The sequence below is a fragment of the Wyeomyia smithii genome, chromosome 3, assembly GCF_029784165.1.
Source record: "Wyeomyia smithii strain HCP4-BCI-WySm-NY-G18 chromosome 3, ASM2978416v1, whole genome shotgun sequence".
NCBI classification, from domain to species: Eukaryota; Metazoa; Arthropoda; class Insecta; order Diptera; family Culicidae; genus Wyeomyia; species Wyeomyia smithii.
Window position 1 is genome coordinate 227,032,379 of NC_073696.1, and position 21,875 is coordinate 227,054,253.

Consider the following 21,875-nt stretch of genomic DNA (forward strand, 5'->3'; position numbering starts at 1 on the left):
AAATTATCAAAAAATAGGGTGATCAACATTTTCTATGCAATCAAGTATCTAACTTTTTTAGCTTTGTAGATATCTCAATTTTACTCAAAGTTATTCATATTTTTCATCAAAAAATATGCGTTTTGCATTTGTATGTCATTCATTTTGGGGCGGCAATAAAAAATATCTCTTGGTCGGCTTGTTTTTAAATTGAATTTACTTGAATTTAAAAAATAACGTATTTCTAAAAGTTCCTACATTTATAGAGTCAAGTATGCCCTTCAAAATGAGACCAAGAGATATTTTTTATGTTTGCCCCAAAATGAATGACATACAAATGAAAAACGCATGTTTTTTGATAAAAAATAATAACAACTTTGAGTGAAATTGAGATATTTACGATGTCAGCGTTGCAAATTGTTTCTCTTAAAAAACTCTAAAAGTCGTTCAAAAACAGTTTTGAGATGAGACTTGAAATAAAAAAGTTAGAGCGTAAAATATGTTTTTTCAATATAAATCGGTTGTTTCCATAGATAGAGAAAAACTTGTTTTAATTTTTCAATGAGCGCTTTATCATATGTAACAACTTTGTAGAAGAAAGGTTTTCTCTAAAATGTTGCTATAGAGCTCTAGACCCAAATTTCCCCCTGAATTCGGTTTCTGGACCATTGTGCATTGTGCAATGGTCCAGAAACCGAGTTCAGCGAAAATTTGCGTCTAGAGCTCGATAGCAATATTTGCGAGTAAAACATTTCTCTACAAGGTTGCCATATATGATAAAGCGCTTATTCAAAAATAATAAAAAACTAGGGTGACCCAAAAGTCTTCGAAATAACTGATTCACATTGAAAAATCACCTGTTTTGCTCTAACTTTTTTGTTTCAACTTACACATCAAAACTGTCTTTGAACGTCTCTTAGGCTTTTTTAAGACAAACGATTTGAAAAACGAACATCATAATATCTTAATTTTATTAGAAGTAATTGATGTTGATGACATTGATGATGATGAATTTAATTTGATTCAAACATATCGAGAATCGGTCAACTGGTTCAAAAGTTATAATTTTTTGAAAAAAAAAACCTACATTAATACACCTATCGGTCAGACTCAGCCTTTCTCATTCAAACTTATTATTTGTAAAAATAGATTTACATGAATGCTTTAATCCAATAAAGGTAAATTCACTCTTTGGGTTCTAGAATATCGATGTTGTAATTGAAGTATAAAATATGACATTTGACGTAATGTTAGTGCTTATAAATAGCTAAATAAAGAAATAACTCTTGATTTCGAACAATTTAATCACGAGCGATACCGGGAACGCTCGGATAGTGCGATACCACATTTAAATCATGTTGAGGCCATATATATTGATCAAATCAGGTATAGTTTTGAATAGTCTTTGAATTTCTTTTCGTTCCAAAACTTTTGAACAGCATATCAAATTGTTATGAAGTTTGTTATTTGTAAGTTTGAGAGATGACTCGTTTGTATGACACTAGTTATGTTCAAATAAGTCGTGTAATCTTTGAGATAATAGACTTTCGTTGTTTTAACAATTTAATACATAACGGTTGCTTAAGTTCAATAATAATCAAATGAAATGGGAACGTATAGGGCAGCCAACATTTGAAACCACGTGTTCAATCATAATTCATCAGGTAACCCTTAACTAGCCCGTTCATCTTACATCAATATTGTTCAAATCGGTTGTGTAGTATCTAAGATAATAAAGTTTCGTGATTTCCAGAGAGTCCCATACAAATGAAACACAATTTCCTACTTAACTCGAGAACTCATTATGAAAATTAAACCAAATTTGGCATGAGGAGGTTTTTAGGAGAAAGAGTATTTTTTGTTATATATTGACGCCCCTCCCTGCTCGAACTTATCAAGCAAATGGAATCCTGGCATGTGGATGTTTCGTGAATGAGAAATATTTTGTATTTTGATGCCCCTCCCTGCTCTAGAAGGGAGGGCTCCCATTCAAACGAAACGCAAATATATGTTTAACTCGAGAACTAATCAAGCACATAGAACCAAATTTGACGTGTGGTGGTTAACGGGAGCAACAAATATTTTTGCGGTAGATCTCTAAAAGCAAGGGCTCCCATATAAATGAAACACAGATTGCTGACTGAATCGGGAACTAGTCAAGAATTTTCAGCAAAAATCTAGAAATATCTTTACAACAAATGAAAATATCAAACCAATATATTCTACAAAAATGCAAGGTTTAGCAGAATGACCAAAATTTTAGAACGTCTTGAATTGTTTCGATGATTACAGAAAAAGTTATGGACAGAAAACTAATTTTGAGGGGTGTTTTCCTTTCATTAAGTACTCGGTTGGATACAACTAGAAACAGTTGAGCTCTTTTGAGTAATGCAGTTCTTTTGACAAACTATCAAATGCATACAGTCTGATTTGCTACTATCTGCAACCTTCGGAGAAATATGGACTCAAAATATGGCTATTTTCAGCAAAAAACTAGAAATATCTTTCGACAAATAAAAATATCAAACCAATATATTCTACAAAAATGCGAGGATTAGCAGAATGAACCAAATCCTAGAACATCTTGAATTGTTTCGACGATTACAGAAAATGTTATGGACGAAAAACTAATTTTGAGGAGTGTTCCTCGTGAAACTCTATTTCGTCATATCCTACGTACAGATAGAAGATCACAGTGTTCAGCAACTCTTTTTCTTATAGATTTTCCTACAACTTTGCTGAAGAAAGCAACCCGTTTTTTTTTTCAAAATTAGAAAAAATAGTTTTATATCTAACTACTATGGGGATTGATCAAAAAACCAAAAACGCCAAAGAAAGGTCTTGTTATATGGAATAAACTTGCTGAAGACACTGGGTACATAAATCGATATCTCACAGTCAAATCTCAAACGATTACGATTTTTCGAGTTTAGACCACTGCATTGCCTGTCTGAGACGCTATTTTGAATTTTAAGACGGTTACTTCCGGTTTCTAGAAAACAGCCGATCATGATCTAATAAAACCCAATATGGGTATTTCCGGAATCATATGTGAAGTTTTCAGCTTTTACCTGAATTTGTTTTACCATGTCTTTTGAATAGTTTTATCTAAAAATAGGGGATAAACTCAATAATAAGGTATGGAGTATCTTTAAAAAAACACTCAAATCTTATATTCAAGGCTGCAGCCAGTAATTCAGAAGCCTTGCCCGTAAAACCTTCTACTCAAGTTAAAAACATATTCACAGTTCACAGCATTTCTTAGCACTGATTCAGCTCATAGTGGTCTATGAGCAAATCCATAACTTTGACAACTTCAAACAGCTGTATTCAAACGCGTTTTTCAGTAAGCTCGCACTGTATATAATCAATTTCACTTACAACTTAAGCGTCTTTAGTATAGAGAATGTAAATAAAGTGAAGCTTTCCAGGCAAAACAACTATTTCTAGGTTCGAAATTGGCAATATGGTGCAAATTACCGTGAAAATCACCGGCGCATGATTTTGATTGTATTTAATCAAAAGGATAGCTAATGATACTTTCATCGCATTGTTATGTTAGAATTATTTTTTCTATGTCTCGAATAATTATATTTGATTGCTAATAAAAACGTTACGCAAAAACTTAATAGTTAATATCAACACGTAGAATGGAAAATAGATTCCATGTATCAATGAAATAGCTATTGGCAACCCAATCCCAACAATGATTAGATAAAATACCGGTTTGACCGAACAAAATTACGCTAATACAATCTGAACCGGTGACACTAACTGGCTGATTGGAATTTTGAGGTCACAGGATGCGAACCGCACGATACTCGCGGTGACAGCTATATACAAAACCAATTTAAATAGCACAAATTATCGCCCCCTAACTATGCTATAAATAGCGCAGACGAAACCAGTAGCGATAAGTCATAAACAAAATTGTCTATATTTAAAATAATTGGTTTAAATATTGCCATGCAAATGACACTTTGGCTTTTACCGCCCCCTGTTTTCGAGGTGGGGAGGAAGTTAAACCAAAATGCGTGAGTGTGCGTCGACCAACCGCGGGTACATAGTTTTGTTGACAAAACAAACAGTCACACCTCAGCTGTGCCCATAGCAGACATCGGCAGTTTTACAAAACCGGTTATTAGACCCCATCAACCGATATGCTGGCTGATTTCAGCAATCACCTTCTCATCTGGTTTCAGCAATAGATTGGTATCCAGCAAGCCGGCACCGACCGTGCCGATCCTACTGAGAGTTGAACCGGTTGATGCTGCGGGTTGCAGGGTGGGTTCGGTTTTCGCGACATAGCGTGTTTGTTTGAATGAACGACAATCGCATTGGTGGCTCAAGTGCTTTCCAATTGAGTTTACGGTTTCGCTCGTCTTCGTCACTTCCGGTGAAGTTCAAGTTCAAGATCTTTGAACGCAGTTCTTTGTGATGTTCCAAGAATAAGCTCATAAAACAAACGAAAGTAAGTGAGATGTTTGAACAACCCTAGTGCACTAGTCGCCGTTCTTGCAATTCGTATCGAAATCTTTCGCAAGTTTTTCTAGAAGGGGGCAAATGTCTTGTTGAATCTCTTCTCGATCGCATCACGAATACACTAACTAACCGAGCTCAGTCGGTTCTGTGCGGAGTCGGTATGCTCTCGAGTCTACCGCTCTTTGCAAGACAGTTTGAGTAAGCACGTTTTACTTAGTATTTTCAACTAACAAACATATGTGCAGTCTAATGTCAACCGTATTTCATTCGATCGACTCTACCAGTCCCGCTAGCATGCAACCCTAACAGCTGATTTGGCAATCCAGTTTCGAGTTGTATTATTTTTTTACCAACGACCCCCGACTAGACTTCTAGAAAGCATTAGAACCAGACCAAATCGGTTTTCCTGATCGGTATTTGATCTGTCGGCGCAAGTTGCAGTGCAGAAAGTGATCTCAGGAGATTTTTGTTTCGCTGCTGCTACTACTCAACTCACTAGTGCCGGGTTATGGTGAAACATACCTATAACCTGTTTGCTTGGAGTGGAATTGCTTTCAGCTTCCACTACCTACAGCTGTGGGAAAAAATGCGTATGGTAATTTAGCATTCTAGTGCCAACGGTGGCACACCGCAAACCGGTGGCCTTTTAGAACGTGCCTTCAGTGCGGAAACTGGCTCGCTGAAGGTGAAAGGGATCTACGCGTGATAGAAAGTACGACAGATCGTTATGTGCATGTTTTGGTGGTATAATTAAGGTCACGTATTTTTCCAGTTGATAGTGCGAGTCTAGATGCATGACGGGATTGCGTAATGCTAGAACGCACAGTAGCTTTAACTCTCAATCAAAAATATTTTTTATATTAAAGTGATATTTTGTGTTTACTAATGTAGCGAAAGGTTATGAAATAGATATGATTTTGCTCAATGCCCCAAAATTAGAAAAAAAAAAAATGAAATAATCTTTTTTTTGTAGTAAAGTTAACTGGAAACAACATATATTTTGAAGTTTATTAGGAAAGAAGTTTGTACCTTCAATATTATTGGTAACAATACGTGAGGCAATTTTTAGGTGAATAAAAATTATAAGCCCGTGTGGTAACGAACATATCAGCACAGTTTCTTTTAGCTCGAAGATGGTCTAGGCAAAATTGGCAAATTGATAAGAAGAAAACAAACCAAAAAGTTACGTTATAATTTTTCTGGTCACCACGTTCATAATTTGATGTCGCTGTCGAATCCACTTGCACAATGCTCATTTACTTTGAACCAAAATAGAATCGCATCAACAACACAACACGACTTGCACCGCGAGGGGGACGTCAACCCAGTGCGACTTGGCTTCGATTGGTAACGTGCCGCGCCATGTGCGAAGCCAGTGCTCACGGCAAAGCACTTATCCTAGGTGCTGATTACGATCACTAATTGCGCCGATTTGATGGCTCACACACACCCGTTGAAATATGTACCTACCTACTTACTACTTGAATGAAATATTTGATGAAATCAAACGGATGTGGAAAATTTCATACAGCATTTTCATTCGAGGGCTTCTTCCACGAAGCGGATAGTGGCACCGTGGCCTAATGTTGCTTTCGCGATTGTTTTGATTGAAAATGAAGGCATCAAGATAAACAACGCGAAGAACGCTGAAGTGAGAGTTAGCTATACATACGAGTTTTTTATTGCTCGAAAAGCTCTAGTGACTTTTTGCCTTTTGCCGGTGTGATAATTTCGAACCGTTCAAGGGTATTGTGCTGTGGTAACTAATGTAGGGTAGGATCGAGTGCTATTGTAAAATCCGGAAGGCTATATAACGTTTTGTTTGGCCACTTGTTCAGCTTCTGTGCATGCGGGGTGCAGCGTTCGTTGCAGTATCCTAAGCTTCCTATTCGAACATCAATTGGCGTTATGCTTTGCAGCGTGGTATACATGCTTGTCTAATGCGCGCACTGATGACTTGTATAACACGTGTTGCGTACCGCGTTCAATGGTCAACGCAATTTGCTGAAGTTCCATTCACTAGAATTCACCTTTTTTCTGATGTGCGTTGAACAATTCTTTTCTAACGATTACCATCGCTTTCTGCGCGGCACGAAAGCCAACAGAAGGTGAGCTTCCTGATATTTCACCGGAAATTGGCAGGTTTCAGCACACATGCATAAACAATAACCGGTTTGGAAAATCAGTTTGCATTACTCGCAGGTGCAGGTGCGAAACGATGTTTTGCCATTTAGCAGCCCACTAAGAAAACTTTCATCAGTTTTCGGTGACCGTGTTGCCGGTGACTTTTCCACATTCGTAAGGCAAAACTATTGGTTTACAAATCTAGTTGTATGAAAGATTGTTGGTTATCTTGATTTGAAGCAAGACTATGATATCAGTGCTGTACACAACTTTCGCAATCTTCGCACACAAACAAAAATGTGAATTATACAATTTAGATTTTATCAGAGAGTTCAATAGAGTTGAACAATAATAGTAAAGAAGTTTAGTAAACTTTTGAACAATTGTAACATTTCAAAGTTTAACCACTGAATAACTTTTAAAATTAGCAGACCTAAACCATATGAAAAATCAAGGACCATGGATGCTGAGAACTATGCTGATTGAATCATACTTTTATTAGTAAATCCTTAGGTGAATTGCGTATTGATTTTATTTCTGATCACAGGAATAAGGTATAAAGTGCAATCAATTGTAAGAAATCATTTAATTTAAAAGTTCAGAAGTGATCGATTTGATCAGACATATTTCTTTCCGGGTCGGACATACGGTTATAATAGACAGCAACGGATCGAAAGTTGGCTGTTAAGATTTTTTCTGTCTGGTGTTTTGTTGTTTAATTTGGAATTTATTTATCCCAAGCTTGGTTTTACGGAAAATAGAACACGAGCTGTATAATTTTGCTACTATTTCAAGTTATCTTTCAAATTTTAGTTCACGGTTTTTTGGTAGGAACAGAAAAAATCTCCTGCGTACCAGTTTTCCTCACAAAACTACAAAAAAAATAAAAGCTGCTAACCTCGCCATAGTGCGATTCCACGCGCAATAGGCGAATGAAAAAAAAGGAGTAGCTATTTTTTATTTGAATATAACTTTCTACAGGGTGCGGCAAAAAAAATGCGCAAATTTGTGGTGTTTTTTTTTTTCAATTATTATTTGAAGTACTTCTAGGTAATAATATCACATTTTCGAATTTAGTTATCTGAAAAAAGTCTTACCCGACAAATTTACTACTTTAATCCTCTTTCAATTTAGTCTTCGAGACGAAGCCGGAAGCTAGAACAAGCCTTTCGAACGTAATCCTCCAGCATCGACCGCCAAGAGTGCGCTATGTTAGACTTTAGGGTTTTCACACTGGCAGGCTCTTGCTTTAACATACGCCAATATTAAATAATCCAACCGGTTAAGGTACGGGTAGCTAGAGGGCCACAAATCTTTCGGTTAAAACTTCAAGCTTTCCATAAGCTAGTGTCGGGTCCGATTAGACGCATGACATGGCACTCCATCCTGTTGTAGCACAACGTATTGATCCACAGACAAGTCACAGGGAAGCATTCGGTCCTTCAAAATACAGGTCGGACTGGATTATCTGGAGATTCGATTATCCGAAGTTTTAGACTCGATTATCTGGAATTTTATTTTTTTGGTGTTCGTTTTTAATTTTCATTCTGAAATTTCACCTGAGCCATCCCTTTTGGCATATTTGTGACCATTTATGTCACTTCCGGCATGTATATGACATGTTCGAATTATGTGAAAAAAAGTCAATATCCAATTTATTTCTTTGCTTCTCAAAATTTTACCCCTTTTCGCCTCGGAAATAAAAGGCCGTGTCAAAAGGCCCAGGGCATTTGCCCCCTTTGCCCCCCCCCCCCTCAAATCCGGGCCTGCTTATCGATAGATGATAGTTTGACATAATAGATAGTAATATAATTTGAAGAGGAGAGGAGATGCTTGCTTCGAAATTATCACTTGGGATCACTCACGAATTCAACAATAAAGTAAAATAACAAACATCATTATGCAGTTCTACGTCAACATTACAGTCGTTGCTTTTCACACAACCTTTCTGATTTTTTTAATGTTAACCGTTTAAAGCTGATGTAATTTTAAAATTTTTGAAACTTTGCGCGAGATGGAGCAAAAATTAGTTTTTAATTTTTCGAAAAAACTATTGTTCAACATTTTTATGTCCACAACTCGTTTGTAGACAACATTTTAGTAGAACAAGGCTTTCGAGGTACAATTTGCTAAAAAATTTCATTTTCTTAAAGATAAGTGTATTTTTTTTAAATAAGGCTTAGTACAAAATTGTTTAAATACGTGTGGAAAAGTCATGTAGCCTCTAGTCGAAAACATCAACAAAGTTTCATCAGAATCAAAAATGTTAGTTCATGACTTCAGCATTTCAGGAAGATTTTGCTTGAAATGCTGCATATTCAAATTACGGTGTACATAGTTATCTAACATTTTTGGCATAACAAACACCTATTGCTAAAGTTTTATGAGACATGTTTTTTCTTGAGTTTATAATAAACAACAGAGTAAATTGAATAATAAATTGTTCAAAGAATACTTCCAAAAGTGGAAATTTCAATACGTGAAGATATCATACTTTTCATTACACAGTGCCACAAAATTTTACTGTTTTCTGCCCTGGCTTCTAGGTATGATTTTTTTTAAGTAGTTTGATGCAAAAATAAATTTTCCCGAGTTAAGACTCATTCACCTTGAGGGGCAACAATGACGCCATTTTGAATTCTTGAGAAATCGAAAAATTTTCAATGTTTTTTCGACGCCATTTTGTTTAAAAGCCAAATATCAAAATCCACATATTATATTAGCATCTTCATACCAATCTTTAAAAAAACAGTTGTGGCATTGTTTTAGTATATTTGACAAAGCAAAAATAAACGGTAGTTTAGTAGCTGGAAATACTGCAACAACAATAATCACAATAATCCGAATCTTACCAGAAAAAAAAAACAATTTTTCAGGAAGAAATTTTATTTCTCTTACGGTGTACATTTTTTCTGGAACGACAAAAAAGTATTTACAACATTGCTGAAGATATAACATAAATCGAACAAACCGTTAATTCTGTTTCTTATTCTACTAAAACCAAATTTGAACAGAATAGATTTTTTAAAAATGTACTTTTCAAGACACCAAATATTATGTAACAATTCGAAAAATTTAGCAAAAAAAAATTTTTTTGCCGTATGAATTTCTTCTGGAATCACAACTTAACTTACAGTTTTGCTGAAGACCTTTTTCTGATATAGAACATTTCATAATAGGCCCTTTTAAAAATATATTGATCTATAATAAAATCTCTACAGATATTTCACGTTCCACGTTCCACGTTCAGCTGAATTCTAATAATTTTTAAATAAATTTTTGCGTTGCCCTCTAGACTGAATTTGAATCATTTTCATTCTGATTTCATCTTCTCGTTAGAATTACCTAATTAACTTGAACCAAATTTGAGATCTTTTTTTTTTTCTTTTTGGATTCCATTCTCAGCTGAATACGGAGTTATTCTGGATTCTTAAGTTCGAGTTTGAAATGTTTCCATTTTTTAATGATATATAAACTTTATTACATATTCATACAGAAATTTCCTGGAATCATTTATTTTCCTAGTCTCGGAGCCAATTACAGCAAAATTTGGAATCTGTGCCTTCTCTGATCTTGTGGTGTGTTTGTGAATTCATAACTACGTGGTTCGGTAAATTAATATCTACATACATGGTAATATTTGACACGCAAAATATACGAATGTTAAGTGCGAAAATGATGTTAGGATCACTCAAAAACTTATAGCTTTATATGTAAAATTTGTAACTTAATAGTTATCGGTCAGAATAGAAGATAGCATAACTACAACTTCAATGAGTTTAACGTCATCATTTTACCATCAGCGTCAACTACGTGTCGAATGTAGTTTTTGGTCCAATGTCTTCTGTCTTCGCGCGCTTCAACGTTATTGTAAAGAAATGAATTATCGTCTCCGCTTGCAAGTTGCTTTCAGTCTAAAACAATTTTAGTGATATAAAAAATTTTCGATCCTCGAACAAAGATATATCTAAAATGGAAAATATTGTGAAAATAATTCATTCATATTTTAATAGCTTTAATAGAGTGTTGGTACAAAAAATTTAGTCGTGATTGATTTTGGAATATCAGTATTTTCGATATAATAATATAATCTGTAGTATCTCGAAAATATGCCTGTGCATGATAATACATTTGAAAGAACTTGTATTTTACTTTAGTTATAGTTAAGACATTTTCGTTATTCAATCTAATTCCAAAATCATGCAGCTTTAATGTGAATTCGCATTATCGAAAACGAAACGATAAGCTCTCTTTATAGCCAATAAGTTAGCAATTAAGTTAGTTGTAAGTTTACTTCCCCTTTTCTGACAAGTAGGTTTAAATCCCTACGAATGATAAGTCCTAATTGCGAAAGCAAACAAATCCTAACAATTAAAATTACAAATTTCTAACAGTGTTGAGAAGTCACCATTTGTGATTGGACACACATACTCATTATTTACTAATATTTATCATAAATACTTAAGCTACTAACAAATCCCCCCCTTAAAAAAAGAAAGAAAAAAAAACGTGAGCCATCTGTTTGTTCCGTCCGAAAGGTATGCTGTACTCAACTCAATATGTCGAATAATCTAGGGTAGGGAACATATTCTAAGCAGCTTTAGGAACTGCCTGTGTATTGGGACGAAATACTCGAAATGTGATGAGTGAAATTCAAACAGAAGTATATCAATCTGTTCTCTATCTTTCTCCCCGTCAGAACTTGTTTCCAGATAGTAAAACTATGTTAGCAAACTTTAACAATAATCAATTAATGTTACCAATCGAGGGACACTATTTCAATCACCCCAAACACCCCAAATTTTAAGCAGTTTCCATTTGTAATGCAGGCATTTTTTTTAAGCACACGAAGTGGCTCCCGAATGGCTGTAGTATAGGTCGATTTGTTTCGATTGTTGTTGGTTCACAGATTTTTTGTACTTAATGGTATTTCTTATATTCGTAAGACAGCTAGACAATCGAAGTTTTCATTTCCATCACTGAAATTGTCGATATTGATCAAAATCCAGGAGTTTGAGGCCTGTTTTTTTCGACTGATAAAATAGGCGCCACTGCTTAAGCCGTTTCTTACCCTATGTAGACTGCAAACACTGTGAAGGTTTGTCATGCATTTCTAATCACAGCCATCCTCCGAAGTCCTTCGAGTGCCATTTTGATGTGAATCAAACATTCAGCGCGTGGCACGGAAACAGCCTTGGCTTCGTTAGTTTACAAACAACAGAACTCAAGTTGGCACTAATTTTCCGCTCATTAGATGCTCGTTACGGTCACTTGTCGTTGTCATATGTTAATAAATTATATGCATTCTACATAGCAGCGCGACCCGCGGTGACACCAAAAGCGACCCGCCGCACTGCCATCTTCAGCTTAACCTTGGCTTAGCTATACTAGGTTTCCAAATATTTTTCAAAGTCATGAATGTTTGCTGGCCCCGACCCCAGCGTGCAAGACGCCAAAACATCGTACCTCACCTAAGTGCTAATGGGCTAGCCCCAGTCTGTATGGTGACGGTCAATTTTTGTCTACTGGCTAAATGTTGAAGACGATTGCGTAATGTTTATTATTTGTTTTAGTTTTATTTTTTTCGGTTGCAATTCCAACGTTTCACGTAGAAACATATACTAGGGCACTTGTTTTTCTATAATCTACGATTAACACTAATGTTAGTTGATGATTCGTAGAACTATCGCGACCGTTTATGCATGATAGGTCAAGTAGAGATTCATTGGTAGAAGCTTATCGCCTTTCGCTAGGCAACCACCATGTCGAACATCGCACTGATCACGCTTCTTTTGGTTCATCTCTCCAACAGCTCCTTACGTACTGCCCTGTCGACGAAATGATCCGGAGATTAACAAATGCATCAAAAACTCCTTCAACCACATCCGTCCGTACATCTCGCGTGGTTTGACGGAGCTGCGGACTCCCCCGCTGGAACCGCTCAGGATCGAAGAGCTGGCCATGGAGAACAACGCCGGAGCGGTGCGAATCAAAGCGCTTTTCACCGACATTGTTGCCAATGGTGCCGGAAACTACACGATCAAGGACGTCCGCAGCGATGTCAAGAAACTACGCATTGACATGAGCCTGGGAATCCCGCGGGTTGAAACTCGGGGCAAGTACGAAATCATCGGAAATGTTCTCCTGCTGCCGGTTCGCTCCAACGGTGAATTCTGGACTGAGTTTAGTAAGTTGTGTGCTTACTCGATTATACTAGTGTGCGTTACTAATTGTAACTTTGTTTCTAGGTGACATCAGTGCCATCGCCAAAATCTTCGGAAAACCAACTGAACGCGACGGAGAAATGTTTATGAGCGTAGAAAAGATGCTGGTGGACTTCACGATGAAGAACGCCCGCTTCAAGGTGAAGGACCATGTTAACACCCAAAGTGTGCTAGGTGAGATATTGCACCATATTTTTTAACTATGTAATTTGGTAACATTTGAATGGTCCATTTCAGGGGAAGCCATCAACCAGTTCCTGAATCAGAATGCCAACGAGTTGATCCAGGAAATGAGACCAGCCGCCTCCCAAAGTATCGCGAAGCTGTTCCGTAAATTCCTAAACGATGCCTTCAGCAACATCCCGATGCGATTGTGGCTGCTAGAAGATTAGAAAGTGTTGATCACTTTTGCGAGTGTGTGTTAAGAGTGTGTAAATGCAGTATAATGTTATGTTAGCCGCTAAGTGATACGTTAACCTGTATGATTTGACTTTAGTTTGACTTCAGCAAAGATGAAATAGTTTTTAGGATACATTTTTTAGGAAAAGAAATGAGGTGCGCGTATTTGAGGTTATACATACATCTGTTAGATTCATTGGTTCATAGTTTTAAAAGAGAGAAAACTTCAACCACAACACATCTCTTTAGGTTCAAACTATTGAAGATTTTTATAGTAAAACTTATAATTTTGAACTCTTTTGCATTTAAAACAATCATAACAGTTGACCATTTCAACTGAGATAAAAAAAACAGTTGCGATTCGAAATGTTATCAAAATTTTTCATAAAACAAGAGTAAGCCTCAAATATCTCTAAGCCATTGAACATTTTCCAAATTCTTTCAAGTTACACTCTTCCAGCTCTACATGCCTGCGCTTCATCTTTCTTTTTTTAGAAGACTCATGTCAAATCAGACCATCCAAAATTTCAAATATTCAAATCGACCGAGAGCTGATGCAGGTTAATATTTATTGAAATGCTATGCTATTATTGTGCTATCGTAGAGTTCATATATTAGCGTGTACTGCAGAAGCAAAAAATGCTGTTCGGAAGGTGCCCGCTTGAATGTTCGATGCAAGCAATCTCTCCCCCGGCAGCTTCGGAAACGAAGCCAAACTGACAGGTACGGGAGGAAAACACCCGCAAAGACGTACAAAATTATCTTCGAGTGTGACTTAAAATCAGCTTAGCATGTAAGGTTCATGTTCGATTGTAAATACGAATAAAGTATTGTTACGTGTAGTTGTACGCAATAGTGAGAATATAATGAAAGAATAAACTACGAACTAAAAATTGCGATTGTCACGCCTATTGAAACCTAAGAAAGCCCGCAGGTCCACGCAATAACCACGAAGTGTTACATCATTTCCAAGGCCAGTTTTAACGACGGTACAAAAAAAGAAAGTTCGTTAGTTATCATAATCGCAAGTTAAATGGTTCCCCAATCACCTTTTGATTGCTGAAGTGAAATCAACTAAAGAACTTAAAATTGGCAACCTAAGCAATTCTTTGGGTGTTCGTAGAAAATTACATCCCTTTTCACGGGATGAAATGGTAATGCAATATTTCGTAGCAACAAGACGACGATAGGACTATTGCCGTGGGACTCGGATCTCTCGGGCCAGAGAGCAGAGAAACTGATAAGAACCCAATTTGGCTGATATTTGCTAAACTGTGCGATGTGACTTTCGACCTACGTTCGTTGTGAAGGGATAACTTAAGAAGCTTTAATGAACGTATTGAAGCAATTTCTGTACAAACTAAAAGTGCTCCATAGAAGCACGTGTTCGGTGAGAATTTTTGTTTGCTGACTCGAACGGAGATAGTAGAAAAATACGCATCTATTTTACTTCAATGAAAACGTTCGATGAGACCGTTCATCATTGTTAGGACCAGCATCCTACTGATATTTTTCTCGTGTTGCGTGTTGGAAAAAAAAGACAAACGCTACCCTGTTAACAATTCAAATTTTGACGTACGCATTGCGGTAATAAAAAATGGTTATCCTGCGAAAACTGCACGAGCTTGAAGCAGATCTGATATTTTTTTCCAAATTTTTCAACAATGCATCATTTTATATTTAAGTCAGTTTTGTCGATCGAAACACAGGTTTAAATGATTATTATGAGTGACAAGATAATGAAGGAAAGCAAATAGATTTTCAGAACCGGGATAATTCTCAGAGACCGCAGATGCTATTTGAATTTTATGACAGCGACTCCCGGTTTCTGGAACAGCACTTGTGAGCTTACAAACTTTTTGGCTCGAGGAAAAAATAAAAATTTTGGTCTTTTTAAGGTGTTTAGCAATTTTTCCATTGCTGGTTAGCAGATCATTCAACGACTGATGACATCAATAACGAACATTAAAAAACAAAGATGAAGAAAATCGGTTGAGTAGTTTTTCGTAGTGATGTCCGATTACATCTCAATTAATCAAGTTAATCGATTATCTGCAAATATAATCGAAATTTTTTCAATCGATTATGAGAAGTGCCGATTATTAGATAATCGATTAGATGACCTCGATTAATGTCCGATTGGTGAAAGAATTTATGCAATAAAACTAGTAAAACAATAAGAGACAAAGGAAGCCCAGGTACTATATTCCAATCCTGAATACGACTTTTTGTTTTTTCGACACAAACATACATGCGACACATGTGCGAAAGTCGTGAATGTACCAGGTAGTTTTAATGCTACTTTTTGATTTCATTGACTCAAACGTTTCATCAACCTATACTTAAATACAATTTACTGAGAGAAACCGTGGAAACCGTGTAAGCCACAAAATTGACGTGAACCCACAAAAATTCCGAAGCCTACATAGATTTTGAAAATAGCATACAATCTAGAATCATGAATGTCTTTTAATATCCACAAACGAAAACTTCACATGTAAAAAGTTTCCATGAACCTTGCTAAACACTTAAAAAAACAGATGAGGAGCTGAGTTTGCTCACAACTAGCACTAGAAGAAATGTTCTCCATTTGTGAAGCAAGGTGAAAACCAAGTAAAAAATTGTCAGGACGTCTAACGCTTGGAAAATCTTGAAGTTATCTGAAAACTTGTTTTTAAATAGAAAAGCCAGGGATTCAGAACACTCAGAAAATATTTGATGTTTGAAAAGCATTTTACCTTATTGATCTGATTTAAAATTAAACATTTTTTAAATTTACTATCACTGATTTATTTTTTCTCGGTCTTATCCTGAGGCTTATATTCATATTTATATTTAGAAAATTTAGATATATTTATAAACTTAACGAATATCCAACATTGGAAATAAAACTACAAATGAAACAGATATTTCATCCAATTTGACCGAACTACAGCCTAAAATGAACTGAATGATGCAGCCAAGAATCGACTCCAGACGCCGTTTTTAAATCCAAGATGAAAGCTTAAGGTTACTGGAAAACAGCCGAAATGACCAAATGCCGGAAACAGAATGACACTCAAGGCCCAAACACAATGGATACGTTTGCGTTGCGTTGACGTTAATTTGACAGAAAGTATTTAAAAGTGCATTAAAAGTGCACGTCGTGTTACGATGAATTCCTAAATACTCCGAAGTTCTCCAATTTTGGAACGCCCGCTCAATCGATTAATCCGATTAATCGATTACTTTGTTTCAATGATTCGACGTCGATTACCTGCCGCCGTAAAAATAATCGATTAGGTAATAATCGATTAGATGAAAAAATCGGACATCTCTAGTTTTTCGGCAACCGTATACATAGCGAAGTTCGAGACAATCTCGAATGAAGTTTCAAATTTATCTTGGGGGCCGAGCTGACGAGACGGGCTTTAAATCCTTCTTGTTTTCTTCTATTTCCTAAATCTCTGTGACAATTAGTGAAAATGTCATTCAAGGGGCTACCGTTTCTAATTCGGACCACCACAATTTTCTAATTTGGGTCAGACCTACTTGAATAATTTTCTAATCCACTGTGAAACAAGTATTTCAGTTATTAACAATTGCACCATGCCGCAGATTACTTTGAAGTACAAAGGACCATCCATAGACCATGTGGCTATGTTTCACTTGTTTCGTAGTCAATCCTCCAAAGTCATTCTGAATATTTCGTATGGACCTTGAATGATGAGGATTTATAATGTTATCCGTTATCCGGGTTAGCCAGCGAACAATTGAATCGTTTTCCGCGGCAGTTAATGCAGCTGGTTTGCCTTCTCGTGAACGGAAACAGAACGGAACATTATCGTGTAACATTGTAGCGCCTGCAGGCTTCTCTAGTCGAAACACCACTTCTCATTACTTGGAGACACTCAGTGACAGCTGCTTCAGTATTATTTTTTTTATTATTCTCGCTTGTTTTCCGTCGGTCTAGTTCCACTGTAGTTGTGCCAATCACCGACGCCCGGGAGGCGACACCAGCGGGACCCTAACTCACGACCCGTTGATTAACGGACCGGCGCCAACGGCTTTACTTCCTCATGCGATGGAAGGCGTGATCCCGGAGATTTTTCGCCTCAGATTGAATCTAGACCCGTTTGGTTGGTTGTGAGTGGATCACGCCACCTCACAACCATCGATACCTGTGTCGGCGGTGGTATTCGAACCCAGGCGTCGAGCGTGGTTGGAGGAGATGCTACCAACCACGCTAGGCCCCCGCCTAGCTGCTTCAGTATGTTTTTCACCAATTTCGGCGTTTTTCCCACTCTAGCAGCGATTTTTGACAATATCCCGATCATAACACATCTATGAAAACTACCTATGATTCGCTGTGTTACTTCGATGTAAACAAAAATCTGTTTCTAGAGAAACGTTTAAAAAGGTCCTATCTGCTTTGATCGATTTTTTAATCGTTCAGTTTCATGCAATCACCACAACTTATTTAGAACCTTTTATGACACATTCTTTGCTCAGGTTGATAGCGGAGGGATCACTCTAGTCTTCTGAACGAAAACCACGCTTGGGAGAGTTACTTAAGCTGAACCATTACCAAAATGAGAAGACGCTCCGGAAAAACGATGAAATCAGATAGGACCTTTTGAAATGTTTATCTAGATTTGGATATTCAGCGAGACAGCGTGCTGATAGCTTTTGTTCGAAATGAACGATGTCGAAATATGGAAAACAGTACTTTTTCACCCTTAATTGGACCACAATTTTTTGTTTCAAAATTTTAAGTGTTATCTAGTAAAATTGATTGCTTACCTTTTGAAGTTATTATTATTCTACCCGTGGTTGGTAAACAGCTGGACAGAGCGTACCAGTAGTACAACCCGTTCTAGTTGGTATAATATAGACCCCAGTGTGGTCCAAAGCATACTGCCCAGCAACTTCTATCCCAACCTTCACGTGGTACCGACTGGGATACGAGCAACCAAGGGAAGATTGGTGAACCGGTGGGAACTTAGTCGTATGCTGACAGGGAAGGGGGAGCTGTTCTCCTAGGAGGGCAGCTTGCCTGAGCGTCTATTCTCTATGTTAGAGGCGGCTCAAACAGCGTCTGATCCGAAACGGACGGCTGAGTTATGAAATGCGGTGTCCCGCAAGCTACACCCAAGACGGCAGCCCCGTCGCGAGACTAGGCATCGCAGTCCTAGTAAGGCAGCATTTCCAAACAATTCTACTACGAACAATCCAGAAATACTTACGAATTGGAACAATCGGTATCGAGCCAGGCGAACAAAAAGGGACAATGATTGGTAGCTCGGTACTTGGGTCGTCAGAACTCTACTCGAACCGGCACGTGTGGGCATCCTAGTCAGAGAGCTGCGAAAAGTTAAGGTGGGAGTCGCAGCCATCCAGGAAGTGCGGTGGCCGAAGACGGCTGAACGTGAGTTCCGAGCGGTAGATCTTATCTTGGGAACGGCTTACAAATACCACATCTACTACAGTGGCAGCGACAGAGGTGAACGAGGCGTCGGTTTCGTCATACAAGAACACAAGTCAAGCGAATCATTAGGTGGAGGCCCATCGGTGGCCGGATATGCGTATTGAGAATCAAGGGCAGATTCTTCAATTACAGCCTGATCACATGAAGGAGAAGTTATATGAGCTCCTCGATAAAACATATGGAGAGTGCCCAAAGCATGATGTCAAGATCGTCATCGGGGATGCAAACGCACAGGTCGGACGGGAGCAGTTCTTTCGTCCTATTATTGGTAAGCACAGCCTCTATGCTACTAGTAAAGTAAAGAGAATAGCCTAAGGTAGGTGAACTTCGCCGCAGTCAGAAACATGGCTATATGTAGCACGTACTTCGCAAGAAGGAGATCCGGAAACACACATGGCAACACCCTAATGGCGAAGCTTGCTCGCAAATCGAACACATCCTGGTTGACGGTCGACATTTCTCAGATGTCATCGATGTGCGGTCCTTACGAGGCTCAAACGTCGACTCAGACCACCATCTCGTGGTAGAAACAATTCGCGCTCGGCTGGCCAACGTATACAAATCGAGCACTTCGAGGAGGATACGGTTGGACATCCAGAGATTGTCATTGAGACATTGGTGGCTTTATTTATTTATTTATTTATTTATTTGTTTATTTATTTATTTATTTATTCATTTATTTATTTTTTTATTTTTTTATTTATTTATTTATTTATTTTTTTATTTATTTATTTATTTCACAATCTATATTCATCTGACAATGATGAGTCGTAATGAATTATGAAATTAAAAATATAGTCAGGTTGTTCGTAAAAAATCAATAATTCGCTGACGAAAAGCGTTGATCGACATATTGAAGTCAAATAACTCATAAAACTCATTAAAGCGGCGAGATAGGGCGCGAATCGGATCGTGGGAACCATAAAGTCGACTGCGCGGCTCCAAATAAAGAAAGTTTCTGTGACGCAGCGGTCTTTCAGGAGCGTATAAATTGAGCTGGGTTAAAATACTTGGGCAGTCGATGCGGCCAGTCAATAGTTTTGCGGCAAAGACGGCCTGTGCGATTTGTCGTCGATGTTCTAATGGTTGAATACCAAGAAGTTGGCAGCGGTTTTCGTATGGTGGTAGGTTCTGTGGATCCCGCCAAGGAAGAAAGCGAAGAGCATAGCGGATGAATTTTTTCTGCACCATTTTTATTTTTTATTTATTTATTTCTTGATACAAATCATTGTAGCGTAAGAACCTCTTCTTTTTTGGTTGCTACATTAGTTATAGCTCATTGAATTTAATATTTTAACTTATAACCTACATCAAAAGTTTTCTAATTTTGTTGATTACTCCTGTTAAACCACTTAACGCATTCTCGCTGGAACCCACCCACATTAGTAATAGTTTTAATTTCGTTAGGTAATTGATTCCAATGTCCAATGCCCCTCACAAACAGCGTGTTCGCATAATGCGATGAATTGTACCTTGGTATTACGAAGTTTCTATTACGAGTACTCTGAAAAGCAGTCAATTTTTGAAACAAATATGATGGACAGCGAAAATGTATGATTTTGAACAGTGTCAAACATGATCGTAATTTGATGAACTCATATGTTGAAGATGCGATACGCTAGAAAAGTTCGATAATTCATACACAAAACGAACACAACAATTTAACGCGATTCGCAGCCTATTAATTGCCAAAGCTGATGCATTCAACAGAAAAACATCGCCATACATGAAGTGAGGAAGGAGTAATGACCTAAAAAGCTGCAGTTTCACTGGAAGCATACTAGATGTAAGCTTAAGAAGACGTAAGCCGGCAAAAATTTTTCCGCACTGACTATTTATATGTTTATCCTATTCAAGATTATTTTGAATGACAAAACCCAGATTAGACGCCGTTTCAATGTATTCTAATTTCTCGGTTTCTAAAAATAGGTCAGGTAGGATGTCATTTTGGAAATTCTTGGATATGAACATGGCTTTAGTTTTAGACGCATTCACTGGTAACAGATTAGTATTAGACCATCGATAAATTCTGCACAAATCGGAATTTATATTTTCAGCCATTACTGACACAGCTAAACCTTCAACAGCTAAGTAAAGTTGCACATCATCAGCGAACATGTGGATTTTACAATTCTTTAAGACGGATGGCAGATCGTTGATGAAACAAGAGAATAACAAGGGCCCTAAAATTGACCCCTGAGGAACACCGAATAAAATTGGTATTACATTTGAATATGATCCATTTGCAAAAACAACTTGGGAACGCCCTGATAAATATGAGTGAATTAAGTTAACTGCTGGACTAGAGGATAAAAATTCAGAATATAATTTTTTCAAAAGCTTGGTGTGAGAAACTTTGTCAAAAGCTTTCGAGAAATGGATTAGCAGTAAAAAAGCAACACCTTTTCTATCAACTACCGAATGAATATCATCGTGAACTTTCAAGAAAGCAGTAGTTGTGCTATGTCCACGGCGAAAACCAGATTGAAATTGATGCAAAAGATTAAAATCTTCCATATGACGTTGAATTTGGTTTTTCAGTAATCGTTCGAATATCTTAGATAAGGCACAGAGAATGCTTATCGGCCTCAAATTATTTGAATGGTTGTTATTTCCTTTCTTCCGGATCGGGATTATTTTAGAGTATTTCCATGCTTGAGGAAATTTGGAGGTAGAAATAATTAGATTAAAAATATAACGCAACACGGGACTAACTTCGAGAAATAATAACTTTATAAATTTTAATGGTATTTCGTCTAAACCAACCGCGTTCGATTTGGTGGAATTTATAGCTATAATAATATCATTATCATTTATTTCGATGAATTTGAAACCATGTTCATTTCCTGACAAGATTGGGGGCAATTCTGTGTCAGTAGTAAAATTGGAGCTAAAGTACTCGTTGATTTCATTATTACTATTATCGAAATTCTCAGTTCGTTGTGGATTTTTAACCACATCAATATTTTTCAATTTTTTTCACAAATCTTTGTTAGAATTGGTGGAAGTCAGATCATTAGAGAGGTAATTAGTTTTTGCTGTGTTTACTAAGTGAGTAACCCGGTTTCTAAGACGCTTGAATTGGTTGTGATTATTAAGAGATCTGTCTGAAATCCATAACCGGTAAGCAATGTTCCTTTCCAAAATGGCGTGTGCAATTTGATCAGTAAACCAGGGATTTTAATGTGGTTTTATTTCTT

At 37.1% G+C, this 21,875-nt stretch overlaps 1 protein-coding gene across 3 annotated transcripts in view; it reads left to right on the top strand.

Moving 5' to 3' along the window:
• LOC129731862 (circadian clock-controlled protein daywake-like) overlaps nucleotides 1-13,590 on the top strand; it is a 37,975-nt gene extending 24,385 nt beyond the window's left edge. For all 3 annotated transcript variants that reach the window (XM_055692218.1, XM_055692219.1, XM_055692220.1), the window contains exons 3-5: nucleotides 12,398-12,772; nucleotides 12,834-12,983; nucleotides 13,047-13,590. In XM_055692218.1, coding sequence (XP_055548193.1) covers nucleotides 12,398-12,772; nucleotides 12,834-12,983; nucleotides 13,047-13,201 — 680 coding nt within the window. In that variant the 3' untranslated portion in view covers nucleotides 13,202-13,590. The remainder of the gene's footprint in view (nucleotides 1-12,397; nucleotides 12,773-12,833; nucleotides 12,984-13,046) is intronic.
• The last annotated feature ends 8,285 nt before the right edge of the window (nucleotides 13,591-21,875 follow it).